Source organism: Hydra vulgaris, chromosome 04 (genome assembly GCF_038396675.1).
Source record: "Hydra vulgaris chromosome 04, alternate assembly HydraT2T_AEP".
Classification (NCBI taxonomy): Eukaryota; Metazoa; Cnidaria; class Hydrozoa; order Anthoathecata; family Hydridae; genus Hydra; species Hydra vulgaris.
This window is the reverse complement of record NC_088923.1, coordinates 19,525,778-19,539,249: the sequence shown is the minus strand read 5'-3', so window position 1 is coordinate 19,539,249 and position 13,472 is coordinate 19,525,778. Positions and strand designations below refer to the sequence as shown.

At 29.6% G+C, this 13,472-nt stretch overlaps 1 protein-coding gene across 1 annotated transcript; it reads left to right on the top strand.

Annotated features, from left to right (window-relative positions):
• The first annotated feature begins 5,768 nt into the window (after nucleotides 1–5,768).
• On the top strand, nucleotides 5,769–6,134 carry LOC136079255 (uncharacterized). The gene has a single exon (XM_065794981.1). The coding sequence runs from the start codon at nucleotides 5,769–5,771 to the stop codon at nucleotides 6,132–6,134; it is 366 nt and encodes a 121-aa protein (XP_065651053.1).
• The last annotated feature ends 7,338 nt before the right edge of the window (nucleotides 6,135–13,472 follow it).

Below are 13,472 nucleotides of genomic sequence, written 5' to 3'. Positions count from 1 at the left end.
CGTTTTTAAAAAAAGAAGTCAATTGGTCAAAGGTACAACACGTACGTTGTACCTTTGACCGATGCGCGTTATTCCTTTGAACAATATGTTATTTTTAAAAAATCATGCAATGTTTGAACCTCTTTGACATTTTAGCTTGTAATATATTATATATCAACTTCTGGGCTACCTTATATCAATAAAAAAATAAATCTAAATGTTTTGTAATCAATCCTAATTGTTTAAAAAAAAAATTAGAAAAATCAATCCTTACAACCTTGCAAAGACTTGTGTATCGAAGTTACGATACTCAGTGTTACTAATGATATTACTATTTTTTTTAAATAAAATCAGTTATTATAACTATTTAGATAAAATTACATATTTTCTTTAGTTTTTGTTGGTCAATGGTACAACTTCCTAGTCTGGTCAAAGGTACTCGAGATGGGTTTCAATAACAATTATCGTATTAATCCCCATTTACGATTAGACATAATCATCCAAACTTTTTCATAACAAAAATATGATGTTGGGTAATGTTTATAATGTCGTAGATGAATCAAACAACAATTTATTACATTTTTAAAATCAGAATATGATTAACACAAATATTTACTTTTTGGAGCCAAATCTTATAGTTACTTGTGGATCGATACCAGCTATCTCAAGTTTTATGTTTTACAGTAAAAAGATTCGTCAAGGACTATTATTTCAATTGGCAGTTTACGTTTTTTTTTTAACTAATAGTAACCCGACTGAGTAGAGTCACCAAAGGTACATCGTAGTCCAAAGTAGTCAACAGGTTTCCCTAATCGAACCATATAAACGTTTGGCATAAACGCTACAAAAAAAGGTAAACTAATAATTTGTTTATGAACTAAAACGCGTCTAGAATCAGCAAAAAATATAAGAACGTGGATTAGTGAATGTCAAAGGGGAGTTATTGGCAATCAGTCTAGAGAGAGTTACCAACCACTACGGGTTGGACAACCCTGGTTGTTGGAGACTAACAGTTATATAGTTTAATTATATCATATAATAATATAACGAGAGTTCAGCCTAAAGTTTTATATTCCAATACAAGTTACCACGAAGAGTTATATACCGCACAAAATTTGGGGCACTGCCCGGATCGCAAGTGGGTTCCATCTCTGCTTACGCCAATTAACGATGATATTTCTTAACTTTAGAAAATTGTATTTACTTATGACACATTTGCGCTTAAGAAATTACAACCATTTGCTAAACCAACTTATTGCTCGAATAAAGACAATAATTATAATACTTCTGTCAACAACTTTTCCTCCAATTCTAACAACTCCTTAGAACTGTCTGATACCAATCCGTTTGAAACAGAATACAGCCGTTCTCCGATGATTTTTGAAGAAAAGAACAATATGTCGCTTAAACATATTTTGGAACGCTTAACATTAAAGCCTACTCAAGAAATACGTCTGAAAGTGTTTATAGTTACGGAAACAGAAGACATTACCGAATGGTTAGCAAGCTTTATTCGCATTGCACAGCATAATCAATGGACTAACATGAGAAAATTACTTTCGTTCCCCTTACACTTAGAAGACAGCGCTCTAGTCTACAATAAAACACTTGCAGTGCCTATCAAAAATGACTTTAATCAGCTCTAAGAGCAGTTCCTTTGTCATTATGATAACGTGAAAATGGCATGGTATCGCAAAATGCATCTTTTTGGGTTAGTACAGGACACTAACCTTAACACTTATATAAACACGCTGGATAAACTCAGCAACTTGAAATTGATAGTAAGACAAAGCTGAACTTGTTAAACAAAGGTTTAAAATCCCACCTACAGGATGGTCTAAAACTCAATCAGTCGGTGAATTATCAAGCTGCAGTAGCATTTGCAAAGCTACAGAACACTATCGGAACCGACTCAACTATGTCTTGTCTCAAAGCTAAACTTGGAGCATTACCCAACCCTGCTAGACAAACAATTGCGGCTGTTACCCAACACAAAATCCCCAATACAAATAAACGAATTAAAGAATTACAAGCTGAAGTAGAATCACATAGGAGATTTTACAACCATTTAACCAGGAATGAAAGATTCAGACCAACCTGACGTAACCTTCATTCAAGCGACAGAAAGGTAATTTGTGATAAATGCCTTAGATTAGGACATACGCAAAGGTCGTATAATGAACAAATTTCCCCACAAAACAATATCCAACTCGCACCACCGCAAACTAACCACTGAAATTCTCTCTCAAACAGTCAATCATACAACGAAAGACCTAAAAACATACCTCATTTTGACAATCGTTGACAAAATCAAAACTACGCAAACATACGGAAATTTTACCCAGATGAAGAAGACTATTGCTCTGAGATCTGGGGATAAACTTATTGTGAACCCGTAATTATTCTTATAGATACAAAAGCAAGGGGTAGTGTGATTGATTAAACTATTTATGAAAATATAAAGGATAAAGTTGCTGAGCCGACTCCTTTTAACGGTAGATTAATAACGGGTAATGGAACTCCACTTCACATTGTAAAACAGTTTGTTTTCGATATTAATATAGGAATCAACACATTTAAATATCAAGTTATGGTTGGTAAAAACTTGACACATCCGTTAATTTTGGTCTATGACTTTATGCACCGATACAACGTAGGGCTTGACTGTAGTCAACACTTCGTAGAGTTTGGAAAAAAATTCAGTATCCGATTATTAAAGAAACAGTTGAAGATAATTTCACTACTCCAATTAATTTTGAAAAACCGAATATTGAGGCTGGTATCAAAAGACGAAGCAGTAACCCGTTCCCAACCATTTGATCCCCCGATAAGACTGAGCTCCTGCGTTAACAGTACTGCAGGTATCCATTTTAAAAATAAAGACGATACTCAACCACCAAAATCATGTAACGTACCTCCCAATTATGACTGCAAAATTACACTAGAAAAAGAAAGTCAACAAAATGGGATGACCTCCTTGATACTGGACACACAGATAAGGCATACGATAAGTTTATTGATAAATTACAACAACTTTTCAAAATACGGCTTTTCCTGTAGTTACGAAATGTGTGAAAAAAAAACATTATTAAATCCACGGATTACGCCTGGAATTAAAAAGTCATCTTAGATGCCGCATATCTTTTAAAACCAAACAAAAGTGTGGGGTTTGATAATATTAGTAGTAATGCAATTAAAAAATTGATAAAATACTAAATAAGTTCTCTTTTACATATTTTTATTCTATCTTTAAAGCTAGGTATTTATCTTGAGAAACTTAAAATTGCGAGGGTCATACCTATTTTCAAATCAGTAGACATTTCTAATCCTGAAAATTACAGATCAACCTCAATTCTTCCTTGCTTCTCAAAAATCTTAGAGCGAATTATGTATAAACGAATTTTAACCTTTCTAAATATAAATAATATTCTATATAATAAACAGTTTCGATTTCAGCCAGGTTATTCAACTGACCATGCCATTATTTATTTTGTTCACGATATATTTAAAGCATTTGACGAAAGTAAGTTTACCCTCGGAGTTTTTATAGATCTTAGCAAAGCCTTTGATACAGTAGACCACAATATTCTTATAAAAAAACTTGAAAGTTATGGAATTAAAAGCACATATTTAGAATGCCTCAAAAGTTATCTAAGCAATAGATAGAACAATACATAGAACACGAAGAAGGAAGAACTGATTCCTTGATTATTATTTGCGGTGTTCCCCTAGGCTCAATTCTGAGTTTATTTTTATTTCTTATTTATGTAAACAATTTCCATAAGTTTTCAAATATTTTAAATTCGGTTTTACTTGCAGATGACACGAATCTATTTTATTCTAATGGAGATGTCAAACCTTTGTTTAAAATAGTAAACAAGGAATTTTTAAATCTAGCAATATGGTTTAAAGCAAACAAAGTGTCCTTAAATTTAAATAAAACTGAGTATACATTTTTTCATAGGCTTCACGATAAAGAAAATATTCCATTAAAACATCCTGATCTTTATATTGGTAGCTCAAAAATAATTAGACAGTCATCGTTAAAGTTAAACGATAAAGAAAATATTCCATTAAAACTTCCTGATCTTTGTATTGGTAACTCTAAAACAATTAGAGAGTCATCATTAAAGTTTTTAGGAGTGATACTTGACGAAAACTTAACATGGAGAGAACTCATAAGAACGTTAGAAGATAAAATTTCAAAAAATATTGGCATTCTATACAAAGCTAAGCAATTATGAAACCAAAATTGCTAAAAAATCTTATATTTCTCCCTCAAACATTGTTATTTAAATTATGCAAATATTGCATGATGCAGCTCTAATGTAAGTAAAGTTAAAAAAATGCTTAGTAGACAAAAATACGCTCTCAGAATTATTTCAGGTGCAGGTTGTTTCATACATTCTAAAAAACTATTTAAAAATCATCACATACTTAATATTTATCAGTAAAATCTTTATAAAATTCTTATATTTATGTACAAACTTCATAATAAGGTAACTCCTATAATATTTAATACACTTATCCTATTATCTTACATTTTGTTATTAGGTGTAATTATTTTTTATTAATTTTTTTTATCTTTTTTTACGATTTTCTTTTGATTATAGATAAGTAGCTGATCTTAACATACTCGTAAAATCTGTATTAATTTTTTATATGGTACAAAGCGATTTTTTGTTTTCATTTTAATGATTGTACACGCTTGTTGATGAAAGCATGTCGGGGCGTAGTGATAAGGCAAATGTTGTCTTCTTTTAGCCCCGTTCATGCAGGTTTTATTTATACTAAACGGCATTGTATTCTTTTTCTAATGACGAAATAAATAAATCACAAAAATAAACAAAAGTTAATTTCCTCTGCAATAAAACAAAATTATATGAAGGCTGACAGGTATAGGATAGCAACCATATTATTGAATGTATTGGTCTCAACTTTCTCCTTCGTAAATTTTGAGTTTATTTTAAATTGTTTTTATGACATTTGTTAATGCATTCTAAATAATTATCAAGCGCCTAATTAATTCCAAGTATACTTTTGTTATCTGCGCTGACTTCATAGCATTCATAAATAATTTACAAGCAGGTTTTCCATTGTTTGTATTATCAGTTTACTGTTTCGGTACATCAATTAAAATACCTAATTCATCTCTAAACCTATTCTGAGTTTCAGTCTTTTTTCTTTCCACGCTATCTTTATTATCGTTCTCTTTTGATTGCCATGTTTTAATTTCTAGGCGTTTCGAAATGTTTTTAACTATTAATAATTTATTCAAAAATTTTGATTCTGACATGAAGAGGTGATAGCCACAAGAATTTCATAGTTTCCTTTTTTTTTAAATAATGTATTCATATTATTCATTTTAGTAGATTTTGTCTATCATGCAAAGTATCATCGTTGGTAGTATTGCTTTTTCCCACCAAGTGATACTTTGGTGGGAAAAAGCATTTGAATTTATTATTTTATACTATTAAATTTTTTAGTTATAAAAGCTGTTGATTTTATCTTGAAAACAGGTTTAATTGGTTGACAATAGTTAATGATGTGGCAGTATTTTTCAAAATGATGGTTTTGGTATTGTCTGTATCACAGCAAAGTGACAGCACTTACTCCGTAAAAATTAACGGTTACCGTAGTTTCTATTTTCCGTAATAATCCATTATTTTTTTGAACTGTCTTAATTGCTTATTACGTTGGCTATAAAATAAAATGTCGAAACCTGAGTTTCGATATCAAATAAACATTTATTTTTTGAATTACAATAAGGATATAAAAATATTGCAAAAATGCGTTCAAAGATCGAAGAAAAAGACAGATACGCGGCTCTTGTATTAAAAGAAGAAGGCTATAGCATCAGACAAATAGCAGAAACACTCGGAAGGTCTCACTCTTGCGTTATTAACATAATTCAACGATACAAAGAGACCCGGTCAATTAATGATCATCATAAGACTGGACGCAATAAATTTTCAAATGACCGTGATGTTTGCTCGTTAGTGAGATTAATGAAAGAAAACAGACAAGCATCATCTACAGACTTGTCTACGAAATGGACACTGTCAAATGGTCTGAAAGCAAGCCCTAGAACTGTGCGAAGGGTCCTCCACAATTTAAATTATTTATGGCGTGCTGCTGAAAAAAACCATGCTTAAATAAAAAACAAAAACTTGTCAGGAAAGAGTGGTGCAAACTACATAAAAATTGGTCAACAGATCAGTAGAGTCGTGTGGTCTTTAGTGATGAAATAAACGTTGAGGTAGACAACAGAAAAGGTCGCGTAATGTTGCATAGACTTCCAAGCGAACGGTTCGATGAATTATGCATTTTGAAACGAACAAAACAAGGCAGTGGTTCAATAAGCATTTGGGCCTGTATGAGTGTGGAGTTGGCGTTTTTCATTTATTCGATGGTAGACTCAACAAAGAAAGGTACATCGAAATTTTGGAAAACTCGCTTATTCCTAGCATTGATTTATGGCAGTTGCAAGATGGATTTATTTTCCACCAAGATAATGCGCCGTGTCATAAAGCGCATGTTGTTAGCGATTGGTTCAATTCTAATAAAATTCAAGTGCTTCCATGGCCTGCCAATAGTCCAGACTTGAATCAAATAGAGAATTTATGGTCGTGGCTTGATCACAAGCTTGGTAAAGAACAACTTTACAAATTGGAAGATTTGAAGTCTTCTATCTCTCATCATTTGAAAAATGTGCCTGATGAAGTAATCGAAACTTTAATGAATTCAATAATTCAATGCCAGAACGAGTACAAGAGTGCACAGTGGGCCAGAATGCACTTTTACTGGACAAAATTCATAACTAATTTAATATTAGAGCTATATTCACTAAAATTAGTATGAGTACTAATATGATGTCTGCGCTTTTTATGAAGGTAATATTTTTTTATTTCGTTGCTATGGATACCTTTATTTTGCTTAGCAACAACCTACTTTTGTTATCTGCAGATATTTTATAAGTGCTATATTCACTAAATTTGGCATGAGAACCAATATGAGATCACACTTCTTACAAAAGTGATAATTTTTTAAATTTAGTTGTTATGGATACTTATATTGCTTAGTTACCGGATACTTTCCTTAGTTACAAAGTGGTAAATTGATATTTGAATATCTTATCGGATTTTTGACCCACCTATATTGAATAAAAATTGAGTATTTAGGTAAATAATGTTTTAGGAATAATAAAAGCAAAAAATAGTGCAAGAAAACGTTATCAATTTTAAATTACATCAAAAAATTATAAAACAATAATATCGTTTGAAGATTGTTTAAGTAATTGTAAAACATCTGAAGGAAATGCTTTATGATTTGTTTGGTGTGATGTTGATTTACGCAATGATGAAATAACAGGATCACTGGAAACTAGGAGTCTATTGATAAGATCAGTATTTGTTGCTTTTCTGGATGTTTTTCGGCTGAAATTTTCGCGATAAGATTTAAAGTCTTTATTTCTAGCCTCTTGAGCTTCCTCTGACATAAGTCCGATGGGTAATGTAAGGCTTTTAATTATGTCATGTCCATGTATCAATACTTTGTGAGCTGATTGAGCCATGTAATACCATGGATAAGGGGACACATATAGTCTAAAAGTGTCAAAACAATAATCCTTGAACTTTAAGCAGTCTATTTCATATCCTGAAGAGAGCGTTACCAAGATAATGTAAAATCTGAATACAAGGTTTTGGTCAATACCCAGAATTTCAGCTGTTTGTTCATATGCTGCAAAAGCACGCCTTGAGGTATTGCCATCATTACTTGTTCCAGAACCACCACTTTTAGGGAAACCAACAACAAGTCCCATTTTGTTCATAAAATCAGTCTGAATCTTTTGTTTAGCTACAGATGCCTTTTCTTTGTGTTCTTTAGATCTTGCTTGCCACTTTCTTGTTTCTTTTTTATATGCAATGTGCAATAACATCTCAAAAAATTGAATCCATGCATGAAGACTGGAAAGACCATATTTGAACTCTCTGTTAGTATAATCTATATTAAGGATATCAAGACTATTCATATTTTTTGGAGAGACACCACACACTGAACAGCATTAGTATGAGTTATTTTTTTCAGATAATATTGTTTGAACCTTCCCATCAATCATTGTAAGTTCAATAATACAATTCACTTCAATAGAAGATCCGCAAACCTCTAATAAAATCATACCCAAGCTTTCTATCTCACTTTTAATGTACTGATTTTCTTCAATCATAGATTCCTTGGATTCCATTTTGTATGCAAATCTTATGGGTCTACAATAGGCTGTGGAGGACGACTTTTGATTTCTCCAAATAGGCACCTTTTCGTTGCTGTTGTTAAATCCAGTCAAATCCAATGGGACAAGACAAGTAATAAATAATGATTCTTCACGCTTTAAATCTCTGTTAATGTCGGGTTCTGATAAAACTTGTTTATAAATGCTTTGGCCAGTAGCACCATCAAAACCAGCCTTACACGTTAGTGTCATTGTTTTTATTGCTTTGTCGTTCAATATCAAGTGCCTTAGCACAGGTTCCTGAACTGCACAGATTCTTTGCAAAGTATGAGTCATTAAATCTTTTAAAGGAACTGAAGCTGAATAGTCCTCCACTGTTATGTTTGCAGGATAACATTTCAATTTTGCATCTCTGACATCATTGTAAGCGGGGTAGATGTTATATTCTTTCTCCAAGGCTCCGCTTCTAATCAATTGATAGGAAGCTTTTGTCAGACTTGCATCAATTATTAAAGCCAGTGCTTCGTCTGCTTAATATTTAGTTGCTTTATCTGTATTTGATATATTTAAAACATTCTTGGCAGCAATAACAACAGATTCATCTCTAAATTTTTTATTAGCAGCAAAAAATAATTCATTGCATGAATGAGATTCAATTAAACAAGATACACGCCGTTTTTTAGTTTTATTAGAACTATTATCAAATGCAACTGGTTTTCGACCACGTCTACTTGCAGTTGGTTCATTGTCTTTTTTTCTGACAATTAAATATTCATTAAGCCAGTTCACAAACTTCTTTTCAAAATTTTTCACAGTATAGTTTGCAGATTTCCACTTTTTTTTATACAAGTAAACAAATCGTTGAACAGCATGTCTAAAATCAACGTCTTTAAAATCAGCAAATTTTGGCTGAATAAATTTTAATATATCTTCAGTAATATTTTGTTTTGAAATACTAAGATTGTTTTTTTGGAGAAAATTATGAATGTCTTAGTTTAACAAAACCATATCTAAATAATTATTGTAACAAGTATTTTGTATTTAAAAGTAAAATGTTATAATATATATGCCGCCTGGACTACTAATACTTGTTAGTAATTAAGTTACTACAAGTGTTAGTAATTAAAATTAAAAGTAATTAAATTACTGTCAGTGTTAGTAATTAAATTACTAACAACTACCGAAAATATGTTGTTGCTATGTTATGCAAAGTAAGGTATCCATAGTAACCAAAAAAAGTTAACCTCATAAGAATTCTGAATCTCATTTTAATACATACCCCCAATATTGTGTATTTAGCGCAAGTAAAATACTGTTAAAACAACGTTAATGTAAAAATGAGTTGTTGCTATGCAAAATTTAGTACCATAGCAACCAAGTTAAAACATACATAAAATCTGAACGGGGATTTAAGGGGACAAGCAATCAATTAAAACTCGATTGAAGCATCATATAGCTCAAATAAATATAAGACAACACATGGCAAATTGTGGTAATTATTAGTTATTGTGCGGCAAAAAATAAGTTTCTTAAGAAATTTTTTTTTTTAATCTGTGATTTTTAAAGTATAACTGAGATAACATGCTATGACAAATTTATTTCACACATTGGTTTTTCTTATCTCTAATTACTCTAGAATAACATGTACTAATTTTTTGTTTCAAAAACGTAGATGTAATTAAAATATAACACAACGTTGATGTCACCGTTAATTACTTATTTATAATTTTTATTTTTTTTTATTTTATCTCAATATTCAAATGCTTAGAGTCCTGGTAACTAAGGGATTTAATATAAATAAATTATCAATAGATTTCTCCTAATATATGTAGATACTAAAATTAAATAGGTTTTCAAGATTAGACAACTAAAATTTTTCCCATTTTGTCCACCTACTGGCCCACTGTGCATTGATTTAATTCTACCGTTCTTTAATAATTTTACGCATATCAAAATAAATCAACTTAAGATTTAATTAATTTATTTTCATCTTTATTAACATTTTACGAACCGAAAAGAAGGAAACCAATGTAATAACCAATTAAATAAGAAAATTTTTTATTGCATATAATACTCCAATACAAACAAAGTTTTTGCAAAAAAATTCTGCTCAATATTTCAAATCAGAACCATTAGAGTAACAAGTATACCAATTTTTTTTTTTTTTTTTTTTTGCCGTTTACTAATATATACAGCTTCGAAGCATATAAATAAAAATAAATATTGGCCATAATATAAACCAAGAAGAATATTTATAGAATCAAAGTTTAAGGAAAGAGTAAGATCAAGTGAATAAGAAAAAATAAATAAGATATTATCATTTGCTTAAAACTTAAAAATTTAAACTAAGATTTAAAAATAAAAAGTAATTAAATTAATATACACCATAGAAATAACATAAATAAATTAATATACTTCATAGAAATAACGTAAATAAATTAGCAAACGCCATAGAGGTAACACCATAATTAAGGTAATACAAAAAAATGTTGATACACTCAGTAAAGGAGTTTTTATTAATTGTTTGTTTGTATTTAAGTTTTAATTAAAAAAAGCATTTATAATCGGATATATTAAAATCCATAAGTAAGAATGTCTGCTTTGATTCATTTTTAAACTGCTCTATACTAGTTTTATGTGTATTTACAATTTTGGGAAACATTTCCCACAAGTAAGGTCCACGATAAAGAACGGAATATGAAGTTAGTTTTGAATAATATTTTGGAACAGCAAAGTTGTTATTTGAAAATTTTGTTGGATATTTATGAACTATTTTGTCAAAAAGGGTTTAAATATTTTAGGAGATAATCCTTGATTTGTTTTAAACATGAATATTAAAACTTGATGTAAGTTGATTTTATATATATTTAATGCTCCAAGTATACGCAGAAGTGACTTACAAGGTACAGCTCTATCAGCTCCGAAAATTATTATGCACGCGTATTTTTGTTTACAGTATAATTTTTTTATTTTTGTATGGTTTGTACTTGCCCATGCAATATTGCAATAAATTAAATAACAATGAATAAAAGATAAATATAAACTTTTTAAAGAACTATTGATTAAAAATGGTTTAGTCCTATATATCAATACTAAATTTTTTGATATTTTATTTTCAATACTTTTTATATGTAAACTCCAACGTAAATGTTCATCTAAGATTACGCCGAGAAAGTTTACTGAGTTTTCTCTTTTAATGTTAGTGTTATTGATTATTAGATTAGGCAATTTGATGGAAATATTTTTTGATTTATTCACTTTGTGGAACAAAATGAATTTGGTTTTATCCACATTTTAAATCACACAATATTTTCATACCTGAAAAAAGGGGTGCAAATGACTCATTTAAAATATAATAAGTACAAATAAAAATTTAAGTATAACATTTTAAAGATGGACACTGTTCAATAAGCAATTGTAGTAATTGTTGAAATTTACCGTCAAACTCAAATGTTACTAAAATGCATAAAACTTTTTTACAAGAAAAACCATCTGTGAAAGTTTAATATCTATTTTATCTTAATGTTTTTGTTATTCAGTCCAATATTGGCTCATGCTTTATTTTTAGCAACACATTTATTTATAGCATTATTTATTTATATATTATTTATAGCAACACATTTTTAGGATTTGTTGTTATAGCTTTTAAAAAAAAAAAAACTCGATGAAGACGTTAATGACTCAATATCATTAAACCATGATCCTATCCAAGAAACTTACAATAAAGTTCTAGAAATTGTTGTACAAATTAAAAAAAGAAAACAAATTTGATAAAAAAAAAAAACATATTTCCAATTGTATCCATCTGACTGCATTCCTCCACGACTTATGGAGTTATAAAAGTTCACACACCGAAAAAAAAATTTTCTAATGAGACCAGTAGTTTCTAACGTTGACACTTCTTTGTATTAGATATCAGAGTATCTTGTTGAATCATTCAACTAATTCTTAACAAAAAGAAAACATGCCTTTTGAATTCTACATTTTTTGTCATCGAAGCTAAATCCTGGTGTATCACTCGAGATGAAATTCAAGTATTGTATGATGCAATAGAAATATAGCCATCAAAACTAATGGAAAAACCAATGGTAACCGTAATAATTTATTCTCTTAACAATGATTAAACTGATCTTAAAACAAGAAACAAATTAACACTTACTGACATCTACCAATTAATAGAGATTAGTAGAACAATGTCTTACTCAAGGCTATTTTTGTATAAAAATGAAATTAGAATCATACCTAACTAGGGTTCTTTTGGATTATTACTGGTTGATATTATTGCAGAGGCATTCTCACAAAAATGGAATCAAAAGCACTACATATTGCGCAAATTTACAATTTTTTACAAAAATTTTATAGAAGGTATGTTGATAATACCCGTGCCAGATTTTATTCAGTTGAAAAACATAAAAAATTTCTCAATGTATTAGGTAAACAAGACTCCAAAATTCAGTACACTTTATAGGTTGAAAATGAACAAAAAGAACTAAAGATTTTAGATATAAAAATAACTAACATAAATAATCACCATTATGATTTTTAAGTTCACCGTATAGATGCAATTAGAAACACACTAATAAAACCCTACTCAAATATTAAAGTATATGATGTGATGATTTTAAAAAGCACATTCAAACTAAATGTTGTGTTTTTTTAAGATAAACCGAACGTCACGTTCTATCTAAATATTTAAGATTCAAATAGAACATTAATCTTCAATCTTGCTTTTAATGTTTTTATCAAGAGTATTTATGATTGTTTTTAAGCATTTTTTAATTTGTAATATGCAAAAGAAGCGAAGACCTTTTACAAACAATCTATATTTTCATGTTCTATATCAGGTTTACCTTATATAGAACATGAAAATATAGATTGTTTGTATATTTATAGGAAACCATCAACTTAACTCTTCTATAGAGGGCTACAGGTGTTATTGAGAGTTAAATACTTATTGAGAATAAAGTAATTTATGTATGATATATAGTATGATAATATACAGTATATACGGTAATCAATTAAATACAACATAATATTTATCTTTTTGATGCTTTAAATCTTGAATGACAAACAAAAAATTTTTTTTTACAAGCGTGTCACAATACTTTCACACCATACTCCTTATCTTGTTATTTTTTTATAAGTATTAAGTTTATTGCAATTTTTACTAGTTTTACAATTATCACAAGTTTATTGCATTACTAATATTAATAATTACTAGTATTACAATTACTACTAGTTTATTGCAATTTTTTTTATATTA